Consider the following 25,282-nt stretch of genomic DNA (forward strand, 5'->3'; position numbering starts at 1 on the left):
GCCTTTATACCAATTTCCAGCACTGTATAATGATTTTCCTACTTCTGAAATTAAACATTTGACTGCGTAAGCATCTTGACAAAACAAAAAGTAAAATACAGACTTAGATAATTAGGTAAGAACTAAAAACTTTTCGACATGCACTCAAAAAATTTTACCGGTAAGAATTAAGGAGTAGGTCCTCTTAATAACAAAAGAAAAAGCATTCGTAAAAGAAAGGAAAGAGGAAATGAGATTAGGAGACTAAGTATCTTTACAAATTTTGTATTTAGAATATTTACGTTTTCTCGGTATCTGTTAACAATATCAATTATTTTTATACGTGTATTACTTGTCTAATTAATTTGTTAAAACATTAATTATTTTCTAAAACGAGATTTCTTAAATATAACTGCTACAGTGTGCAAGTGAAAAATTATCTTGATTTGTGACAAATTGTTTTGCTAAATTACTTAAAGATAATATTGGATCTGTTAAGTAGTTTTCAAAAATACCTTTAAGCGTTCTGTAACAACGTAGAGAATACTAAGTTTTGAAGAACTAGTGTGATCATCCTCAGCGTAATAGAGGAAAACCTACATGTTAAAATAATCTACATAATTCTAAGAGTTAAGCAGCATGAGTTTTTCTCCTACTACGCTGAAGATGACACCACCAGCTCGTCGAAACAATCGTAGTTGTCTATGTTACTACAGAATACTTAAAAAGTTTTTTTTTCTTCACTAAATTGTTTTGTTATTAAGCATTATTATATAATTGCTTGATCACGCTGATGAAATTTAGATAAATAACCACCAATTAAAGAATAAATCAATACAAAGAAATCTGAACAGTGAAAAAATACCATCGCTGTATCTTCCAATTCTGCATCGACATTTTTTAGAATCCAATAGAGAAGAGTAGAAATGCACATCAATGGGTTGTCCGTTCCGATAACTTCCACGAATCTTCTAATTATCAGCTCCAAGGCGTACTGGGCAGTGATATCTTGTCTCTTCAAACTAGCATCTCCGACAACTAAAGGGAGAAGTTGACTTGCATTTTCCCTCACTTCCGAATCGTCATCTTCTAAAAGCTGTACAGCAGTTGTCCATAAACTGCATCGGTCTAAATCTACAAATGAAGAATTTATTAAAATATTATCATCACATACATACCTCAACATAAGCCAGTTTTATTTTCTTCATGCTATGCTCATGTAATAAATAAATATTCATGTATCTAAAACCTTATCGTTCGGGCATTTGCAAACGAATCGAATATTAAACCTGAGGGCTCTATAAAATTAGGACACAACACATATTGTGATTACTGATTGACTAATCTTAATGTTATTGTTACTAAATACAATTATTGTAAAACCTTTTCATCACTTATCATATTTAAAAAAGTAAAAGGAAGAACCAAGGACTGCGTGTGCAAGTCAAGTCTCCACAATTTCTTGACTTCGGTACTCATGAAACTGATGTAATCTACACTGATGTAATCTATACCACTCTCCGGCCCCTTTACTTTCTCAGGCTGCCCCAGGTAAGGCTGAGAATCTCGGAACCGCACCGGAACGCAGGTAAAACGAGATAAATTTCCCAACTCCCACCGAAGATCGAACCCGGGCAGCCAAGTCAACTGATAGACTCCTTACCGACTACGCTTCCACGGCTCTACTTATAATATTTATTATCACTAATACCTTAATTCTTATCTTAATAATATATAATTAATATGTACACTCAACTCAGGTGGTTACGTAAATCAGAAAATGGCATAAACACAAACAACCACTTTTATCCTCTTCTTATTAAATGGCGATACACAATTAATAACTATTTCACAACCATAAATAATAACTTAATACTGCAACAACAAAATTTACAATTACTCAACATTAATCATTATCATTATCATTATTATTATTATTATTATTATTATTATTATTATTATTATTATTATTATTATTACACTTCATTCTATAATTTCGATTGATTGATCTGGAGTCTGGTTGGAACATCACAATCAAGGTTACTTGTCTTCATCACAATAGGAAACTACTCACTGTTGTAGTTGACATCACACAGTATGTTCTTGCTAGCAAGTTACAATCACTACGCTCTCACTGCAACCTTATTCACTCAATGTAATATACAGTGTGTTTCAAAACAACACCGACAACGTTTGGAAGGTGATTCCTGACACCAAGATAAGACAAAAAGTATAGACCAACCTGGGTGCACAAATGCTTTCTTTCGGAGTTATAGGCTGCCGAAAACATGGAAAAATGGACTTTAAAGATCCATAGCTCCAAAATTGGGACCTGCCGTACCCGGGTCAAGACTTCACTTAGGGACTAACATGTGCCCTATCCAAAAATACATGTTTCAGAATCTTAAGGTACTTACGCAACAATTTTTATAGAGGGAGTTTGGCTACGGGCATATAATTTGAAGTACCCACCAACTACCTCTATAAAAACTGTTGCAGAAGTACTGCAGGATTGTGAAAACTGGATATTTGGATAGGGCACATACTATTTCCTAAATGAAGTCTTGACCTGAGTACGATAGGTTCCATAGTTTTGAAGCTATGGGCCTTTAAATTTCATTTTTTCATGTTTTCGACAGCCTATAACTCCGAAAGGAAGCATTTGTGCACCCAGGTTGATTTATAATTTTTGTCTTATCTTGGTGTCAGAAATCACCAAGTTCTAATATATATTGCCATGGCGAAAAGTTTGGAAGCAGCTTCCCGAAAGCAGAATATTTACACTTGGGATGTAAATTAATGAGTTTAGAGATACTTCTTTCACTTCGTTTCCTCTGTTTTACCTTCCGTCATATCGCACAGTGATAGATGAACTCTTACATGAAGAAAATGAAGATTTTAATACTTTATAGCATGTCCGTTATTCCTTGACACTAGTTGTATCTGTTTAGGCAGGAAATGAGCTAAATCCTGGCAATACTCTGGAGTAATTTCAGTAACCCACACATTCTTAATTTCCTAAACTAGGTTGTTGTACGATGTGGCAGACCTGTCAGCCACTTTCTTCTTCATGGTATACCATGCGTTTTCGATGATATTTAAGTCTGGGGAACTTCCGGGCCATGATTTAAGCAATGTGTAGTCGCGAGACGCACTCCATGACTTGACAGCCTGTGTACCATGGCAGGGGTCTCCGTCTTGATGGAATTAAGTACATCCATGAATTTCCATAAAATATGGGAGTTTTTTCTTGAAGTATCTTGAGGTAAAGAGGCCAATTTATGGTGGTACTCTTGGGCGTAATCCAGAGTCCTCCACGTCTCTTGGCTGAAATTGATCCTCAAACCATCACATTTTCTGCTTGTTTTACAGTTGGAATGACATAACGGGGATCATATCGTTTGTTGCGTGGTCGCCAGACGTGTTCATGATAATTGAAGAATTGTGTGAAAGTTGTTACATCGGAAAACATCACTGACTCCCACTGTTCTGCTGTCCAGTTCTTGTAGCATTTGCAGAATGCAATACGATCCTCGATATTTTTCGGTGATAACTTTGGTTTCTTAGTAAGAGAATATTTTTTTCAAACCTGTATAAAACAAACGTCATCTGGTTGTTCTACAACTAGGTTTTCTGACGTCATTTGGAAGGTTTGTATTTTGATTGAAGAACTTTGTGGAGATTGCTGACATAATCGAATAATGGCGTTGTTCGTTCGAGCTAATGTATCGCGAGATCTACCTGCTCGATGGCGTGACTTATAAGAATCAGTTTCCTTTACTCTCTTCAATGTTTTACTGACAGTACTAAGTGCAATATTCAATTTGTCTGCAATTTCGCGACTTGACTGGCCTTTTTCGTGCAGCATGTAGACCTATGCTCTTATTTCTGGGCTTAACTCTTAGCCCCTTTTAAATGTAGACATCATGGGACTGTTTACCTGGAGCAAAAACAAATAAGTTAAATTTCGCCACAATGAAATACAATCAAAAGAAGCCCAATTACTAATTTGAAAGTACATTTCTATTTAATTTATGTAAAATCCTACATTTAACTTTCGGTATGCCAACACTACTGTGGAGTACAGTACAGTACTTTATTATTAGGTTTACGGACATTATAATAGCATTTCTTCGCTTATCAGCAAACAGCCAGGTGTTCTGTTCAAACCCCATCAATAGCAAATGAAAACTACTCATTCCCAACTATTAAAATCAACAATTACTTCAAATGCCAGTATTCATAAAACACAGACGCACTCAACCGGTTTGAAACGTGCAGCAGTTCAATGCAGAAAAGTGTATACAAGAATAGAAAGCATAATTTATGTGTTAAAAACATGTTATAGTTGTTGTTGGCGAGAAGTAAAACAGAGCAAACAAAATAAAAGAAGTAGCTCTAAAACCATTAAATTATATCCCAAGTTTAAATATGCTGTTTACGGGAAGGTGCTTCCAAACTTTTGGCCACGACTGTATGTATTATCCGAACCTAGACGATTGAACGTGCTATATAGTAAATAATTATAGATTGTTATTACACCGAACCTCATGCTTTTACGTATAGCACTTCCCTTTATTTTACAGAAAGTCTCTATTATCCGAAGATAGATCCACATTAACTTGGACAATCGTGGCTCTACTACATATATTTTCTTGATACATAAATTGTTTTCTTTGACGTATTTATTCCTACTCAAAAATACTACAAACTGCACTGCCAACGAAACATGAAAAATTCCCGAACAGCTTTATACTACAGAAAATCCTTACATAGCAGTTATTCTGACACCGCTAATGACAATTTCTTAGAATCAACTGCCCTTCAGGAGAGTTTTTTCTTCTTTTCTGATGTTGACGTATTCAGTTATGATGAACAGGAAGTATACACACTGTACTCTCATCTGAACAAAACAATGTAACCTCCCGGAAAAATGTTTATAGGATTGAGCAGCACAATATTCAACAACGAAAATTCGGGACGGAAGAAGTAGTATATTGGTTCTATCAGAATCGTGTGATAACGCCTCCTCAAGGTTCTTGTTTCATAATACAATCACCTCATACGTTAAACAATTTTCTAGATAAATTAGAAAAATTGCGGCATTTAAATAATATGGGTACAAAAATGTGCTAATCCCTGATATACGTGACGAGATTTTCATCCAAGCTGGAGCTGATTGCGTTCTACGACTTAAGATGATTCTGCTTGGTACAGTAGTAATAAGTGTTCAGTAAAGTATCTCTGATTGCACATCTCATGCATGTATCTCTCAGCACACCAGAAATGAGCACACAATAACACAAAGAACACATCTGGAGTATACGTACACGGTAACCGTATAATGGACAGATTGGAGGTCAGCCGAAATCCGCGACACGTACATTATTTTGCAGCTGTGAAATTGATTTTAATTGACGGAAATATTCAAGAGTGACGTAGGTTACCCACATGTAATAACTCAAACCGATAATAGTCATCTGGCCTTATATATCCGGAGACACTTGACTACTATAACATCTGCATTGGTCAGAGACTAGCAGAGGCCCTTAAGCTCCGACAAACTTGTACGTCCAGCTATACGAGGCTACTCTGTATGCAATGTTACCCCAGAGATACATCGCCTTTAGCACGGTGTAGTTCACTATGCTTGAATCCGGAAACTCCAAGATTGTGTACTCTTCATGAATAAGTTTTATTTTAGTTATGGTGATACTCCGCCTCTGTTCATTTACCATGTCCCAAGGACACTTAGAACCCAGACAATATTGTATAAAACGATCGCCGAGGAGATGCTTTATTCTTGATTGGACACAGGTAATATGAGGAGCACATTTCTAGCGTAATATTGTGCCAGGAGCGATTTACAAAAACATCAATCTACAACCGTTTGTAATTCAAAGCATGTGCTCCAAAAGTAGGAAACTGCAGTTGGATTCCCGAAGTACAGTGTGTTTTCTCCTGTTCTATTTTTCTTTCTTCCTTTCTAGCATTTTCTATACATATATAGAGAGTTCTAAAAATGGCGCCCATGGACCACAGAGCACTATTCTACAGACCAAAATAAAGCAAAACTGTTATATAATGGTTTGCCCTCCGGGGCCTCTTTCAGGGGCTATGGGGAATCAAAATTTCGCAATCTGGTAACGTCGCAGATTAATTTGGAACCATTTGCCTCACTCTACAAATACATCAAGCAGTTAAATCGATTGCTACACTAATAAGTGATGCTAGTATCAATTTATATCGACTTTAGCTGCCGTCTGAAAAGAACCGATGCAATTATTTGATATATTAGTATATTTACTCTATGGTTCTTTATTTGCGACGTTGCCACATAGTGCAATTCGTGTCTCCAGACAAGAACCCGAAAGGTATGTATGTATATATATATATATTGGTGCTATATAAAAGCATAATTGTTTGCACGTATCTTTATTTGGCGACTCCGTGACTTTTGCTGTACATCCATATGCAAAATTGAATTTATAAATGTAGTCTGTCTAAACTGGGATGCGAGATACTACTTGAGTTTATTCGGTGTTTTTTAATTTCAGCAGGGTTTGAATCCGAACATGCGCGTAGCGAGCTTCATCACCATCATGAAAGTACGGACTTTTTATTTATTTATATTTTAGTTACATGTGTTATATTACACGAGGACACTATTTGTAAATTATTAACTTCTAAATGCTAAAGTGTAACATAATGAATTCATCTCAGAAGTACTAACCTGACAAGTGTTGTACATCTTCTATAAGCAAGTACGAATTACTAACTAGAATCTGGGCTACTATCTTCCTACACGATGTATAGTTTTCTGGCATGGTCATTTCAAACAGCATCTCACAGTACATGTGGACAATCTGCAATAGATACATGAAATAAAAGTTACTACTTTATAAACAGGTACAAAGAATTATTCTAAAACATGATTAGCATGATTATTAGAAGAATTAAAGTTTGCACTATTTTACTTCGATCTGTTTTTTTTATGAAAAACCACCTACAAGAAGTACAAATGTAACTATGTACCTTAGTGCATATTTCAGTTTTAGATGGAGAAGAAAGGGGGAAGGTTGCCCCTACTTTGACTATATCTTTAGAATCAGCATTAGTCTAGGTAAAAATTTAGGTATTATTTTCTCTCTGACAAATTTTACTAGAATTACATCTTCCAAAGTTAAACCTTACATTTCTGCTAGGGTTATAATTTCTGTCTTTAAAAAAATACCCAAAATATTTTACATAAAAATTTGATTTCTAACTGAAAATATACAACAAATGATCTTAAAAGTTACTTCAGAGCTAGGGATCTGACAGGGTGTCTACTGGAATACCAGAAAGTAAATTCATGACTTTTCATGACCTTTTTGTTCAAATTTTCATGACCATGGCGATAAAAATTTACCATTAGTAATAATAAACCCCTACCATCAGTGGTGCAGCGGAACTATGCGGGTTGCTAGTCTTAAATATCACTTATTGTGAATCTTAAAGAAAGAATCTAAAATTCTGCCGCCTTGTGCTCGAGCACAGAATAGCACTTACCTAAATACGGGCCTGCTCTTACCAGTGAATCACTGTATACTGTATTTGAAGTTTTAATTCTGAGTATAATTATCCATCTAGCAGAAATTTGTCTGAAATTAAGCACTCAGAGAACTGCCCAAAGACAAAACAAATTATAAAAGAAATTCGTTTTAAAAAAATAGATCATCAAATTTAAAATCTGCAAACTCAAACGAACAATATTATTTGCATAAGTCTAAAGGCCCAAAAATACACAATTTATATTTCTTAGAAGTAAAGAAATAGCAGATCACAAAGTTGGACAGTAAAAAGTTGTTACTATACTACAGAGACTAGAAGATGAAATGCGGAGCAGCTAGGAAGACAGTAAAGTACCAGTTAGCCAGCACTAACTGGTGGGGGAAATTCTCACAATTACTGACCTGATACAACTGTTTCAGTACATGCAGTATGTGGTATAAAAGTATGAAGTATAAAAATATACTCTGAGATTTCAGATTTTCATGACCAGTTGGGTAAATAAAGGACTTTTTCATGGCTTTCATGACCACTAAGCAAAATATATGACTTTTTCATGACTTTCATGACTTTCATGACCAGTAGACACCCTGTCTGAGTATCTTAATCATAGTTTCCAAGTTTTAGCGATTTCACTATTCCTAGAGTCCCCCGACAAACCTGATATTTCTTCATCACAATATTAATGAGATAACCCCCATAGCGTAAGCTTAGAGATCACAAATATTTCTAATAATATGTTCGCTATACAGTTGTGTTTTAGGTACGAAGTATGAAGACTGACCGTCATTACCAGTCATCGAGAATACAGGTATTCTTTCATTTCAATCATCACGTATGTGAAATTATTTTTAAACACTTTGAAAATGCAATCAAAGAAGACAATAATTATGGATTATATATGTGCAGCATTATTTACCAATAGTTTAGTATTTGCGACTTGCAAAAGATTTAAAATCCCTATTCTGAAGTTATAATTACATGTAGTGTGAGTGTGTCACTGTTAAAAAGAAATAAAAACAATACATAAAATCTGCTACTAAATGGTTCCTATTTTCCTTATACAGTACATAATTAATAACAAAAAAGTATATTTTAGCACAATAAAAATTATCAACTGCATCAGATTTGCAACGAACGAATGCATTTTAACACCACAAAAATTAATTTATCTGGATTTTCTCAAAAACTACGCATGACAATTCACTCTCAAGCAAGTCAGTTTGTTCATCTCGACTTGATGTGATCTATCGGCTGAATGTCTTATCCTTGCAGAATATCATAGTGAAACAAAAATTAAACTTTAAGAGTTGATCATAAGTTTCTTATCAACCATATTGTATACTGTCCTCTTGCTAGCATCATAATGAAATATTTGATTAGTGTATATTTCAAGATCAGTTTCGTCTTAGATGGCGTGATTACCGTACAGTATACAATTTTAGGTTTACAAAAAAAGAAACTAGTTTTACCGATTTTCTCAAACTACGCATGAGGTTTTACACTGATCACATCATTTTGCTCAGCTGAATGAAATCTATCGACTGTTATATGTTCCACCTTTGGACTATTTTCTTATTTCTTCGATAAACGCTAATAACATTATTGTGCTATAGTTTTATGAATACTGATTTTTTTTTTAACGCACAATAGTTACACCATTTTGCAACTGCTTCTTAGAAACTCACTTTATCATTAAAAACGAAATCTTTGAGTTTTACGTTCCACGATTATGCCGGCTAGGCAAAAGGGGACAGTGATGATGAGAAATGAATGAAATGGCGGAATGAAGAGTGGGAAAAAACGGGAAAATCCCGAGAAAACTCACGCATACGGTGTTTGTCCATCACAAATTTCACTGGGCGCGAGCTGGGATCGAACCAGGGCCCAAGAGATGAACGCTCTACCACTGAGTCACCGCTGCCCCCTCACTTTACCATTGACTTATCTCGTAAATCAATCTCAAAGTAAAATCACACTTCTATAGTATAACTCAAAAATTAGAATAAAGTAATTGGAGAAAAATACACTGCAAAGCACCAATTTCTTACTTTTAAATAAAACAGGTAGTAATTTTTGTGGTCGATTATTAGAAGAAAGAGAATCTGAATAGTCCATGTGTGTAACGGTCAATTCTGTTACAGAAGTTTTTACCCTGATACGCTATACTCTCAAGTGATATGTTATTCTTTCTTGTTAATATCATTTAAAGTTTATTTATTTCATGTTATATATTTATTTGTTTTCAGTTATGTTATCCTGCAGATGGTTCTAATAATTCATTGTTTTGATTACATTGTTGTGTTGCCATGTTATTAAAACATGTATATTGCATTTTAAACTATGATTGTATCGTGTTCTGTTTATTACCCATATCGGAAAAGACGATATGAGGCATATCAAGAACTATAGAAGATTACAATAAGAATAATCTGTTTATATGTCATGTAAATAAATTCAGGTATGTTTTGTTTTTATATTCAATAAACAGATAGAAAGAAACAGTACCTTTGATTTGAATTATGTTCAGCAAATAACAACTTCTGAAATAACTATGCATGATAGTAATAAGTGTTGTAAGTGTAGATAAGAATCGGTAATTGCGTTACCTGTTCTCTTTTAATCAACCAGTAGGCTTCTTGTAGTTAAGTCCCTTATCCTGGAATTATTGTTGGGTTTACTCCTTAAGATATCATAACAGAGAGAGGACTCGCTTACAATAATTAGCCTCTCCGCACTTTCTTGATAAATTGTGCACGGCTAATTATTAAAGTGAGGTGAACGGCGGATTCTAGCTGGTTTTCTTTAAATGATAATGAGTGATTTAGTTTGCTGGATGGGAGAGAACACACTATAGTAATAGAATATATCTATAAACAATATATTCCAGCAGAACTATTAATTACTATTAGCATCAAATGAGATACTCTCTAGCGCCACAGTCAGTTTTTGTCGATTTTCTCGGAAACTACCAACCAGAATTTACCCTTAATCATGTCACTGTGTTAAACTATGATATGATCTATCAACCGATATATATGTCTTATCTTTGGACACTATTTTAGTTACATATAAAATACAAGTTTAAATCATAATTTTGGGCTATATCTCATTAACCATACTATGTACACTCATTCTATTTGTGTCATAACGAACAGCTTCATGAGGGTATACTTCAGTACCAGTTTTACTTTAATAGATGATGGTTTACAAAATAATTTGTTTCTTTCTCAATTTTCTCGAAAACTACACATACGCTTTTACACTGACGCATATCATTTTCTTCTATTCAATGAGACCTACGGGTTGATGTATATCTGATATTTGAGCATTTTTCCCGTTAAACGCTAACAATAGTATACAATAATACATATCATATGATCTTTCTAATAACGTTCTGCTAAAACTTTTCAAATACATTCCTCTGAAGTTTACATAAATCAATTTTACCAACACCTGCCAATAATCTATTCTTTAAAAAGTCTTAAGATTATAAACACTGTATTCATAAGCATATAAATAAAGTACCCTCTTTACTTTGGGCAAGGCAGTGATATCCTGTCACTACATAGTATTGCCAAGCGAGCGTCAGCGAGTGAAGGCGGGTTATAGCCCCGCAAGGCACATTGTTTTCTGTCTTTCGTTCTTGGGAAGTGTAACTGCGGGAACCGGTTCAGATGAATCGATTATTGTCACTGCCTTGCCTAAATAAAAATATAAGTATACGTTATATTAAAAGAAAATAAAACCATGGTACCTTCGTACTCTTTTGAAGACAAGAGTTAGTTAAACTTCCACATAATTTTAATATTGCACATTGAACGTTTTCTGATCTTCTTTCGCTTATCTTCTGTAGTAAACTCTCATAAAAATGATCGTGTTCCAAGTTTCCAGATTGTTCTATACCTAATATCAAGTTTGTATCACATTTAAAATAACACAAGACAGAGAGTGCTTTAGAGTAACATTCAGGATGAACGGATTCGCTACGAACATTACTTATCACAGCTGAAAGAACGTTCGATGATGTCCTTATTTCCCTATCCCAAATATCCTTATAAAGTTGCTTCAGTTTGATGAAGCTGTGTTCACTTTCGGGAACAATAGAGAGTTCCTCTTCGTCTCCAGACTCTTCAAACAACCACAACAGAAAATTCAAACCAGCCAATACGACGTGATAATTTTTGTGGGATATTAGAACGCACAGAAATTGTTCAATAATAAAATCTTTGCCGAAGACTTCTGATGCCATTAATCCTTCATTTGTTTGTGCTATTATTATATCAAGTAGCGTGTATACAACTGTTAACAGGAACAATCCATTTCCAACTAAGTTACATATACAGATGGGATCTGTAAGCCAACAGTTTAATGTGGAGATGATTTCCTTCCACGTATCAACAGGCACTGATATGTAAAACTTATGAATGAACACTTGCAGCACTTTCACATACACTTGTCTAGTAATGTGACACTTATGTGTTGGTGATAATAACCACTTTGTACTGTTGATCCACGAAGAAACTTCACTCTTCATATTGTCAATGTCATCTGAAGATACCTCTGCCAACAAGTTTAGAACCTATAAAGCAAAAATATGATAAATATATTACAGTTACTAATTTTCCAAATATTTTTTAGCTTTGTTTTCTTCAAAATTGATATTATTAATCAAATTTATCAAATTTATCTTAAACATAGGATGTAAGAAAACATAAGTATTGATTTACAAAAATTGACGACAAACTTTGTCTAATTCTTCTTCTTCTATATTATTATTATTATTATTATTATTATTATTATTATTATTATTATTATTATTATTATTATTATTATTATTACTGGACCTTTATATAATTTAGTTTAAGATTTATCCATGGGCAAATAATGCATGTAAGTTGTTAACGTTCCTAAATATTACACCCAATGGCGAGCCGTGTTTCTTCCCCGGGTGCAAGCAGTAAGATATTAACATCCCTATTTCCCCCCTCGATCCCGTTAAAAAAAAAAAAAAACTCGCCTCCATTTAGCAAATACGTTAAAGCTTCAATTCTTATCTTATAATGTTAAAAATAATTCCGTAGAGATGTCTTTACATCATATTAAACTAAATCTATAAAAAGGTTAGTGGATAATGTCAAAAAGTCCAGGATATTTTTCTTTTCTTTGTCATGATACATCCTTTTTTAAGAAGTCGAAAAGATTATTTGCGTTCCACTAAGAGGTTAAGAAGGAATTTACCTCTCTCGCACCCACAATGTGAAATTACAGTCATAGACTTGTCGTGACTGATTCCGAATGTAAATCCCATATATTAAATGTGAAGATGTATGTTTCGATCCTTTAAAATTTATCGGATTCGAAGCTCTAGAGAGACAATTAGGAAAATTTCTGACTTGTTAATTTCATCTATTGAAAGGAATGATTTTAATTTTAACGGTAACTGGTTTATTGGCTGTTGTATTACAGATAGTACAGTGGATTATAATAAGGTATCTTATCCCCTCACGGGATACCGACTTTGCTACCCAAATCCACAGCTCATAAATCAGAGAGAGGAAAGAAACTGACTTACACTGCAGGTTTCAGTCCCATACTCCAGGAAGGTCAGCTCTTCAATCACTTTGTCGAGAAGATTCACTGCGAAGAACGGCGATGAGAGTGAGAGTGAGTGTGAGATGCCCCCGCTGCTCCCACCCACCTTTTTACTTGGAATTTTATCTTTGTTTTTTCGTTTTATCTAGTTACTAAAACACTTTAATAGTCATTTATTTGAAGGTTGGGTGTTAGCATGCGGGGTCAGGTTTTATTTGGTTGCATACTGGTTTCCGTCGTTTTCAGTCATTTCCATATCTTGAACTGTTTTTAATGCTTAGAGATAACAAAGAAACAGATTTTTGTTTGTCCTTCCTGGCGGGTACGTGACAGTCCCCCACCAGGATCGCACCAACAGTCAACGTGGTCATCGTAACATTTTATTTCACAATTTTTTTTTTTTTTTTTTTTTTTTTTTTTTTTTTTTTGTCCTTCCCGGGTACAAGGAAAAATGCCACTGTATATACACTGACACACACAAAAAAGAAAAAAAAAAACAAAAAAAAAAAAACACTGAGATCACTAATACACTGAATCACTGAAAGGACGTCTATGAGCGTGGGCGGTAGCAAAATGGATATCAAGGGAGGGGATGGAGCAGAGCGTTGTTGACGGCGTGGTATGGTCCAGAGTTCCAGAAAAGCAACGCTGGGAGAGATGTGGAGATTGGAGTCCCCCACAGTCGAAGGCGGTGGATTGCGGTTTTGGTGGGGCTGTGGTCCATTGGCCAGCGGGTAAAGCACCTGGATCAGTAGATGTCGGAGCAGGAACAGTTGGAATCTGGATCCGGAGCGAAGAAGACGGTGCCGTTGTGGATCGCCAGATGTCGGATCAGGAACATGCGCCGTTGTGGATCGCCAGATGTCGGATCAGGAACATGCGCCGGTCCCCCTGAAGTATGCCTTGGGAACTGAAGGGTCGTTGCGGGCAAAGGGTAGGAAGGAAACAGGATGAAACGCAATATTATAATAGAGAAATGTTTTAAATAAGTGTTGCTCAGAAGGGAGAAAGAAAAAAATCTTAGTCTAGTATATTACATGCTTCTCTTTTTCTCTCGTTGCTCTTTTGTTTGGGGAGAGGGGAACGGGAGGGAGTTGACAGTAGCGTGAAAAAAGGTAAAAGGGGTATAAAGGGGATGGTCGAAAAGAAATTGAAATAAAGGAGGCCAATGTTACGAAATATGTCAATCAGACAGCGCGCAAGGGTGGTTATACAATATTTTCAAAAAGCGGATCTGCCAGAGGAAATGAAAGTGGGGCCGACAAGGAAGTAAGGCGGGTGGGGGGTTCTTGTGTAGTCGGAAGACGAGAGTTGGAGATGAGCAGCAGGGAATAGAAACGGCGGGTGAAATACAATTTACAGCAGAACCCAAAGGCGAGTATAAGAAGTAACATGGTTAACGGAGTAAAGACGATGAGTACTAGGTCGGTGTATTGTAAGGCCACTACGGGGCAGATGCCTTGTGTAAGGAAGACGAACGCCGTATAAAAGCTGAAAAAAAAGAAAGGGCAAGAATCAGAAATCTGATGTTGGAGCTGTAAGCGGAAGGTTTTCGTGGTGGTGTCGGTCTGAGTGAGGGCAAACCGTTGTAGGCGGCGATATACAAGAAAAATGGAAATGGAATTAGCTAAAGACAAGATGAATTGGAAAGATAGGAGGGAACTATGTATGGGGAATGCATATTCTTCGGGAATCCAACTCGCCCAACTAGGAGGGTTGTAAGTGTGAAGAGTGGGTGAAACGGGGGAAATTTGCTTGCTGAAAGTAAGGGGAATGTTGGTAAAATTAGGATAAAAGGGAAACAAGCGATCAGCGGGAAGGGGAAATAAGGTATGATTAACTGATAGCATATGGTGCAATAAAATAAGTCGTGGGTTGGTAATACTATGGAAACAAAGGGAAGGACGTTGGATTAAAACTCTAATGGATGTCGACAGCGAATGATCACAAGGTATGGAGACCCTAATGGTGCTAGTACCCTGTGTGAGTAATGGTTGCTGGGTACCATTCGGGGATACGAGAAAAAGTGGAGAAGGGGGGTTGTTTAAAATAAACTCTTTATTAGATAGCTGTAGGATAGAGAAAGGGTGGTCCTGGGTACAAGAAAAATTGCAGACGCCATGAAAGAGTCTGGTTACTGTGGGGAAACGTAAATGATGCAGGCACGTGGTGAGCTGTGAATTTCGGTTCGAAATTACCGGGATTTGACATAGAAATGGCCGAGTGGAATAAACACAGGAAGGCAAATCTGTTTTGTAAAGGGGTATGGTATGCGTAGCATTAAAGAGGGCAAGATCTGTGGGTAAAGCAAGCGAACAGATTTCATTTCGTGTGGCGACCGGGTAAGTCCTAATACGGAATAAAGTAAAAGAAGAAGATAGGGGCAAAACCGGAATACGTATTTGCAAATAGACTTTGTCTGGAGTAACGTGGCAATGGGTGAGCGGCAGTGAGTGTATTAAAGGAGGTGAAAAATATGGCGATATTTTGAGATCTTTTGTGGACAAGCGAGTGTTGAGTTTAGCGAGATCATTTTGTAAGGTATTGATGGGTAAGAGAGTAGTAGGAAGCAAATTTCGATTACAGTTTTCGTAAATATTGTTGAATATATCTAGGTGAAAATTTTCGCTTAACTTATGTAGTAGAAGGGTATCAATCTGAAAGAATAATTGTATAAACGACAGGAGGTGTTGTCGATTACTCGATAGTTGAGCCGTAAGGTTTTGTTCATCGTCAATAATTCGACGGAAAGCGGTTTGAATTTGTGAAAAACCAAGCCGTGTTTCATTGGCGAGGCGAGAAAGGGAATATGAGAAATTATATAAGTGTGAATGAACCCCTATTTGTTCCTGCTCTAGAAGTTGTAAGTGTGTTTTAAGCTCATGTTCATTTGTAATAAAACTCGAGATCTGAGATTCTGTAGCCGTTCCTGTAAGCCAGTTCAAAAAATTACCTAAGAACGGTAGAAGGGCACGTGTAGTGCGCGTTTTTGGACCGACAGTAGCGAATTTGGTTGCGTAGGTTGCTTGAAAGATATCATAGGTAAAATTGTTGACAGAATGTAAAAATTCTGTTAATGTAGTACAGAATCTTGATCCATTGTCCGGGTTACATGGGACAGTAATGTCAGTAAGGTCAAACGAAGGTAGGGTGAAGGAATAAACCAAAGGTACCATATGAGTGTGGGGGATGGCATGTTCAATCTTGGTATACTCTGCGCCAATCGATAATTCAACATGGCTGGGTGTCAAATCTAAAGCGTGAATACAGAAAAGCCAAGTCGTTATGAAGGCTCTGAAAAAAAAAGAAGAAAAAAAGCTGTGAGATGCGCGGGACTGTTTATATATATATATATATATATATATATATATATATATATATATATATATATATATATATATATATATATATATATATATATTAATCAATATGTTTATTTATTTTTCCATTAGAGAGGAAAGAAAGAAAATACATGTAGACGGGGCTCTAGCCCCATGGAAACCCGTATGCGATACGTATGTTGTAATTGGTGGTCAGCAATGTACCATGTGTTGTATATTATTTCATATTATTAGTGGCTGTCTAAAATGTGAGTGTCTGAAAAAAAGAAACTACAGAAATCGTTGGAAGGTCGTGTCTAAATAAAGAAAAGCTTGCCTCATAGAACAAAAAAAAAAAAAAAAAAAAGTAACCGTTGTTTTTCACTATTGCCAAGGTGCTTTCCGTGAAAAAGGGAATGTAAAGAATTTGCTAGTTTGCAGTGGAAATACGTGGAAAATAGCTGCAGGGAATATAGACTGCGAGTGAAAGTATGTACTAGTTGCTTACTAAATCAATATCGACCTTGTGTTGGTGTCTGAAACTATGAGATGAATATATTTAAAGTGAAGTTCGGAGTGGCAAATCAAAGGGGACATCGATAATTGTCATCAATTATCGATACGGGTGCGTTTAGCCGCTGTTTTCGCGTAATGCGGTGAATCGTGTAACAATTGTTCCGTGTCTTGAACCAGATAAAGAATGGCTGAGGGTAAGTACTTTGCTTTTGTGTTTTTCTTTTCTTTCTTTTTTTCTTTTTGTTATATAATTATTTGCCTAATATGGCCAGAAAATGGAAGATACCTCCCCTGAAAGGAGGTATTAATATGTACTGTATATTTGATTAGCATACCAAATGTTCCTATATATGACTGAATGATTCCTGATCACAAACGTGACTGTTATAACCGAACGCGCCAAAGCGAGAAACTGAAATCTGATATGGGATTTGTGAGTGATAGTGGGAAGAGTACCACTATAGAGTGATTGAGGGAACTATGGGAGGGGACGGGTGGGCAAAGCCCCCTTCGTAAGCGAACATATAACATCTTATTCTACATTAAATTGAAGTATAGGTGTGAACGTTAAGGAACCAGTACTTTACACGGTTTCTTTGTGTTTTTCTGTTTGTGGTGTTTTTATTCTTGTTAGATATTTCTATTTTTTCTGTCTTTTAATTTTTATTTTTTAATATATATATATATATATTTTTTTTGAAACAAATCATAATACTTTGAATCATGATTGAATGAGCGTCACGTGTGACTGCGAGAGCCGGCCCATCGGTAAGAGGATATCGCAAAGTAACGAGGTTGTTGCAGTGGCGTATTTGGTGGTTCAGACCGCCCCCCCCCCCATCAGAAATCGAACGACGCCCCTCATTCACTCTCTACACATAAAGTGTTATGTAGTGGTAGAGAACGTGCCGTGTCCTTTCTGTCCTGGGCGTTTTCGTGTTTGTTGTCCCAACTATTTTATTTTTTAGATGGTTATTGTTATTATTATTATTATTATTATTATTATTATTATTATTATTATTATTATTATTATTATTGCTGTTATTATGGTGTTTATATGTTCCCATTGAAGCAAGAAAAAAAGTGAGATTATTGCACGTCCTGTAGAGAAATAAGAATTTTATAGTAATCAAACAAGACTACTCGCTATGAATGCAATAGACGTGTTCGGTGTATGAGATAGGGATGAATACGGTCGCAATGAAAAATATAGCTGTTATTCAAAATCCCGCATAATGAATATCTGCACCCATGTTACGCATCGTGATGTAGGCTATGAAGTAGTCTAAATGTGATGTTCGCAATTTTGTTTAAGGAAAAGAGAAAATTAGAGTGGAAGAGCCAATCTTAATTGTGAGCGGTATGTTATAAAGTGCAGTACTTATAATCATTGTGCTAGTCACGTAACAATTGTTTGTTGTTGTTTTTATTGAAGAAAATTTTTCGGTTTTTCGTCACGCTTGAAAAAGGTGTTGTGTGTTCGGCGTTCAACAGTAATGAATAGCGTACTGAAAATTGTACTGTTTTTGTTTATTGAATTTCAAAAACGACGCATTACGTTTGTCATTGGCTGTCGTTGATTTCGTAACATATCGACTAATACATGACTGATCCGTGAATGTATCTGTGTATGTGAGTATGTAGAATTGCTGTATGTGTGACTATGGAAGGGAAGAAGTTCTGTGAAGGAGTTGATGTGTTTGAAATATGATCAGATATCATAATTGCCGAAACGAAGGTGGCGCGTCGTTCAGGCTAATGTGTTTTAGATGTGCGTGAAAAACGAACTGTGATCATTAGTTGTTGTGAATGAGATATGAGTAAGCTTTACGGAATAACAGTTAAAATTATTGCATTATGAGGGACTGTTGCCTAGTCACACCTATGATAGAGGAAACGTTCTTGGATGATCGGATGTATGTGCCAGTAATTGTGTTTTACGCCTTTTACTCTCTGTGTGGATGCGCACTCTAGACGGCGGTGTAGCATCGTATTATAAAAGTGAAATGAAATGAAATATTTGAGATTTACGTCCCACGGTTATGCCGGTTATGCTAAAGGAGACGGTGATGATGAATAACGAATGAAATGGTGGAATGAAGAAAGTGGGAGGAAACGGGAGAACCCCGAGAAAACCCATGCACACGGTGTTTGCATCGTATTATAAGTACCAGAAAAACTCTATTGTTTACAGAAAGGGTAATATTTGTAGGCAGTAGTTGAAACGACGTTATGCGTAAAATGCAAATCGAGTTATATATAATACGTCGCCAAAACCCGGGCAAATGCCCGTTCCGGCACGAGGGACATGAGTGTAGTGCGAAATGATTTAAAGGTGTATGCACCCTGGATTATAGAAAACCCGTGTCGGCTGGCTTACTTAAAGACGATACTTGTTCTATGCATAATTTTGGCTAAAGATAACCCTAAAACATCGTACGTCATTGGATTTGTAAAAGATTCGTTTGGATACCATTGGATGTCGGTGAATGACTTTCTTACACATATGCGTATCTCTGTTATACATATGTATATGCATTAGTGTTATCCTTATTAGTAGTAGGAGTAATCTACCTGCGAGTTAAACAGTGAGGGCTGGAGCGAATAGACACTGAAAGCACTTGGAAAAAATATTATCGCTGTATGTATGCCAGTAATTACCTCGTGCAGTGTAAAGACATTGTTATCGTTTTGCTCTATCTGTATGCCTGGTTTGTGGCATAATATACCTATGACTTTATGAAGCACCTAATGTATTACAACATGATTCCCCCTCAAATTTGAAATATTCCGTGAGTTTACTGCGAGTTTTTAATTACTCTTTTTGGGCTAGAATGAAAAATATAGGAGGGTGATACTGTAGTTAGAATTGTAACTGGATTGTAGCTGTAGTACCTAGAGATATAAATGAGCAAACTTTCATTTTCGAATGTTCGGTTCTGAACTTTTCGTAAGCAGCTTTTCCCGAACTTTCGCTTTCGTTTATTTACTAATTAGCGACACTCATGTTTATGATAACTTATTCTGAACATTGTGTGATGACTGTGAGCTAGCTATGTGTTATGCAGTATAGTTATTTGCACCATAATGATACAAGATGGACTGACACACATTGACATTATACATGATATGGATAAACACGTAAAACACATTATTGTAACTGAATCAGTGCTTTCCACAAAGAAAAAGAAAATAAAATGATTAATTTTGTATTGGTAACGCGTGAGTTTGATATAAACTTGTTTGTGCAAGTTAAATTTAAGTTTTCGGTTGTCAGCATCATGTAAAATTGAAGGTTGCTGCCGAAAACATTGTTTTATGATATAGGCTTGAAATTTGAAATACATGCTTGTAACGCTCCGTAACGTCTTTGAAAAAATGTGAAAATTATGAACTATTAGAAAGAGAAAAAACATTGAAATAAATTTTCTTCGATTTTCAATATAGCCATGTTATATACCAAAATGTTTGTAATTTTACAGGGATTTTTTTTAATGGACAAGTTAAAAAAAGAGCCGAACTTTCAACGAACTTTCGCGCTAACTCTTTAAGTTTGAACTTTTCATGAAATTTTCCAACACTAGTAGTACCTGATTTCAGTGTAATGTTCACCGGAATCCTGTAAACCTCAAAAGTATGAAGTGATTAATACGTTTACACACGAAATATAAGATTAATTTGGAAGTGATGGATCAAGAAGAGGTTAAACCTATCAGCCAAAACGATGTTAGTAAGCCGTCTAGTATGTAACCGTGATATTTGCTTAACAGAAACGTGATGAGTAGTATGTAAAGGGACACTGCAATGAGCGTTGGAACGAAAACATACTGCAATGATCGGGAGACGAAGTCAGATCTTTGCGTGAAGCGCTACGATGAATGAGATGTCTGAAGGAAACGCCGGTATTTAGTTTGAAATTTCCCGTTGGTTGGAGTGTCCGGTATGAATAATTTAAGCCTGTTTTTTGCAACAGGAGTGTCTTTCCCATTCATGTGAACCAGAAAGGAGTTTTCGTCTAATTTGGCCGAAATAGTGAAAGGGCCGGAAAACTCTTGTGCAAAGGTGGAACATTCGTTCTTTTTGGTATAGAGATTTTTCACCATTACTTTGCATCCGGGAAGAAAGGTCGTTGGTGGGTGACGAGAATCATTTTTAGCCTTGAGGTCCGAGAAGATTAACTGTCTTTTGAATTCAACTAAGTCTCGGAGCTCAAAGAGAGAGAGGTTAACCTATCGGCATTGTCTGGGCGAGGAGAAAAGGTTTGGGTTAGTTGGTCCACGATAAATCGTGATTCGACGCCGTAAAGAATCTGGAATGGACTCACGCCCAAAGCTGTGAGTGGTGTCTTGTTGATGGAGGAAGTGGCGGCGTGCAAGATGAGAGGGTCATTGTTTATGTTGGTCCCTCGTTAGAAATTTAAGTGCGGTCTGTAGATTTTGAATTCGAACTTCGGCGTGGCCTAATGTTTTATGTTGATTCGGGAGAACGTACGTAACTTTGATCCCAAGTGATTTCAAAAATTGCTTGGTCCTTTCGCTGGTGTGGCTTGTTTGGCGATCAAGATATAAGTGCTCGGGGCAGGAGAAAGGTGTGATGATGTGATTTAGGAGGAAATCTATAAACGCGTCACTAGTTGGGGATTTAACGGGACAAGTAATGACAAAGCTACTGGCATGATCAGTTGCACAATAGAAATAGGTGTATCCATCTGGTTCTGAAGGAATTAATTTGCCACAAAGATCCACTGAAAATGTAGAAAACACCGTAGCAGCCGCAGGTAGCCTCTGGGTGTGATCGTAATTGTGTGTATAGGAACGTTTGAACAAAGCACAATCGAGGCACCCGTTAATCTTTGAATGCAGCCATGATTTTAAATTGGGTATGAAGTACTTAGAACGTAGGAGAAGGTAACATTTTTGATATCCCGGGTGGGTTAGGCTGTTCTTATGAATTTCGGTGAATATGGTATCGCGGAGAGAAAGAGGTACACAAAGCAAAAGTCGGGGTGTGGTTGTAGAAAAGAGACGGCGGTAAGGGACATGATTTTGGAAACAATATTCCTTATTCCAGCGGTGATAGGAGGGATGGGTACTATTTTGTGAATGTAGGACTTCGATAATTTTCCCAAAGAATTTATCTTCCCGTTGTAGTTTGGGAAGATCCAGGGTATCGTCCAAGGCTAAAAGGTGATACTTATGTGATTCCTCATTGGAAAGATCAATTGTGTCTTGTGTCACCGGAAGTGGATTGCGACTTAAAAGATCGCTCACGGGGTTAGAGCTTGACCTAATATGGCGTACGGTAAAACTGAAACTGTTAATGTATTCACTCCAGCGAATAATCTTTGGCGACATTTGTGCTGTTTGCTGAATAGCCGTCAGGGCTTTCGAATCCGTTAGTAGAATGAAATGGCTTCCGATGAGGTACTTATGAAACTTCTTAAAGGCATAGAAGACAGCAAATAATTCCTGTTGATAGATAGGGAGGGGGTGAACTCTCGGGGGGTGTCGCGAGCTGACGTAATGTATAGGTTGCAAAGTGTCGGAATCATTCCGTTTCTGAAACAAGGTGGCACCAACGCCTACCTGTGAGCTATCTGTCATAACAATGTGAGTGGTGTCCTTGGTGGAAAAGATTCCTAAAACCGGGCGTGTAGTCATAACCGTTTTCATGTCGATAAAAGCCGCATCCATTTCTGGAGTCCAAATTATTTTTTTAGGTTTTCCTTTTAAAGCATTGTAAAGAGGTGCTAACCTCAAAGAGATGTGTGGGAAAAAATTGCGGTAGAAATTAACGGCTGCTAACCAGCTGCGGAGGCCCTTCAGAGTGGTGGGGCGCTCGATTTGTGAGAGAGCGGCCAGCTTTTCCGGGTCTGGAGTTACAGTACCATCTGTAATTTGAAAACCAAGGCACTTCACTGTAGTGTCTCCAAAAGTCGATTTTTGTAGGTTAAAGAGGAGAGAATGTCTTTCGGCAGTCTGAAGGACTGCTGTGAAGGCTTGTAAAAGTGTCAAAAGTAGGTGAGTGTATAAAAAGGTCATCTAAGTACAAACACACGTTTGCAGGATAAACGTCCTGGAAAATGGAGCGCAAAATACGTTGCAGAGTAATGGCGCTATTGACATGACCTTGAGGAAGGACTCGAAGCTGGAGATGAGTATGTGGTAATTCAATATCGCGCACACTGAATGCAGTACTAGGGCGGTCATCTTTACTCAGTGGGACCTGAAAATAGCCCTGGGTCAAATCTAACTTAATGAAGAATTTCGCTTCCGAAAGTTTATCTATAATATCCGCCACTGGTTGAATAGGCTCGGAAAGAGGAAGGCATTTCCGATTGAGGCTACGTAGATCCAAACAGAGGCGTATCTCAGTTTTAGAGTGAGGTTTAAGGACTGCTAAAATATTATTACGATAATCAGACTCACTAGGCTCTAAGACGCCTTGTTTTAGAAGACGTAAAATCTCTGTTCGAACTTGTGGTCGGAGACGGTGAGGCACGGTAAATTGGGGTTCCTGATGTGGGGAATTGTCAATGATGTTAAGGGACGCCTCAAATGATGTGAGCTGTGTAAAATCATCTTTGTCCCAATTAAAAACAGTTGCATGTTGTGCTAGTACACCTTTTAATTTTGTTTGCTGTTCAGGAGTGAGATGTGGATTAATCTTAAATTTAGAAATGTCGATTAAATGACCAATGTCCATAAGTCTCTTTTGTACGTTGCGGCGTGCGTCTGCCTCCGTAGGAGTGTACAACTGCCTGACCGTATTAACATTAAAGGAAGAGTCTGTGTCCGCTAGTACGGACCCGATAACTAAAGGAGTGCCTTTCGTCAGCGTCTTGGGATAAGGAGCTAAATTTACTACCGGGAAGAGAGGGTGTTCCCCGTTTACTGCGGTGTGCACAGTAAAACAGCCCTTAAGGGATGAATTGATAGGGGTATGGAGGCGGTATGAAGAATGTGGTGCACGGAAAGGAAAGTGCAAGGGGATAAGGGTGGCTGACCGGGGAGGTATTGTGCAGGTTCGGGCTGCAACAAAAGTGTACTGTGGCTGCCTTGCAAAACGTTGTACTAGAGCAGGTGAAAGTGTCGCCTGAAAGAGGCTGCTTTGTTGGGTGCGCGGTTTACAGCCATGGTGGGATATTGTTAGCGTGCTATTCGAGTAATCTATGATGGCGTTATGAGCTCGTAAGAAATCATTTCCAAGTATAATTGGAAAGCCTTTAATTGGTATTAGTCTAAAAAGTAGTGTGTATTGTTTATCGGCCAAGAAAATTTTTAGAGAAACAGCTTCCGTCAAATGAACTGGGTGGTGGGAGATACCATTGAGTGTAGTATCTAAAGAAAACCGTTTAGCTGCCGTAGGCAATTTGTCAACAGGAAAGAGGGAAGTCTCAGCTCCGGTGTCGAGACAAAATTTATAAGTTCGTCCGTAGTTGGAACCTGATATAAAAGCTAGTTCACGGTGATAGATAATGGGTAGGTTGAGAACCTGAGGGCTAGGTAGTGCCACGGGGTTAGAACTACAACGCCCCGCGGGAGTTAGGAGTTTTTTGGATCAGATGGAGGTTGAGCATTAGGGAGCGCGGGGAGCGAGGCTGGAAAAAGGAATCCGGGATGGGCGACTGGGGTGTAGGAATAAGAACTGTATGGGTTGAATGGGAAAGGAGGGATAAAAGGATTTTGGAAGGAAACTGCGCGGTGATGGGTTTGCCTTTGGAAAGGGCGTTTAGAAGCACGGGGTTGATGATTGCGTTGAGGATTAGTTGTGTGTGGGGGTGTAGTGTTGGAGGTAGGGTGTGAGGGACAGGTTAAAGTGGACTGACATTTACAAGTTGAGTCTGGGGGGTGATGTGGAGGAGATCGTGGAGCTTGGGTACAGGAGGGGCAGCGGTGAGAGCAAGGTTGGGTCGGGATTCGATCGCGTCTAGATTTACGGAAAGCGTTACTTTGACGGGAATTGTGCGGGGAGGGGTCACGGCGGTCGTGAGAGTCAAAGGAAGAATCGCGACTGCGGTTCGGTGTGGAGGAGGTAGAACGCGGAGAGCGTGACACGGTGGGAGGTTGGGCGAAAGCGACTACGGGTGATGGGGAGGAGGCGGAGTGGGAATTAATGTGAGTATGAACCTGGAGTTGAAGGTTTTCAAGTTTAGTAGCCAAATCGTTCAATAATTCTTCATTAGGGGAAGGTGAGACTGTATAGGATGGCGTAGGTGGGGAGAATGCTAGGGGAGGCGAAAGTTGCGCGAGGCGTTTTTTCGCCAGATGATCAGCGCGTTCTCGGAGCGTAGCGGCCTTAACAAGTGCAACAAAATCTGT

At 37.5% G+C, this 25,282-nt stretch overlaps 1 protein-coding gene across 4 annotated transcripts in view; it reads right to left on the reverse strand.

Moving 5' to 3' along the window:
- The window catches only part of THADA (Thyroid adenoma-associated protein homolog), a 130,992-nt gene that overhangs the window by 10,997 nt on the left and 94,713 nt on the right, over nt 1-25,282 (reverse strand). For all 4 annotated transcript variants that reach the window (XR_014126826.1, XM_081725780.1, XM_081725779.1 and 1 more), the window contains 3 exons: nt 11,288-12,112; nt 6,713-6,845; nt 845-1,113 (listed from right to left, as the gene is read on the reverse strand). Coding sequence is in view for 3 of the 4 variants with exons in the window: in XM_081725780.1 (XP_081581906.1) it covers nt 845-1,113; nt 6,713-6,845; nt 11,288-12,112 (1,227 nt within the window). In the remaining variant the exon portion in view is untranslated. The remainder of the gene's footprint in view (nt 1-844; nt 1,114-6,712; nt 6,846-11,287; nt 12,113-25,282) is intronic.

The sequence above is a fragment of the Thermobia domestica genome, chromosome 9, assembly GCF_964235325.1.
Source record: "Thermobia domestica chromosome 9, izTheDome1.hap1.1, whole genome shotgun sequence".
In the NCBI taxonomy this organism is placed as follows: Eukaryota; Metazoa; Arthropoda; class Insecta; order Zygentoma; family Lepismatidae; genus Thermobia; species Thermobia domestica.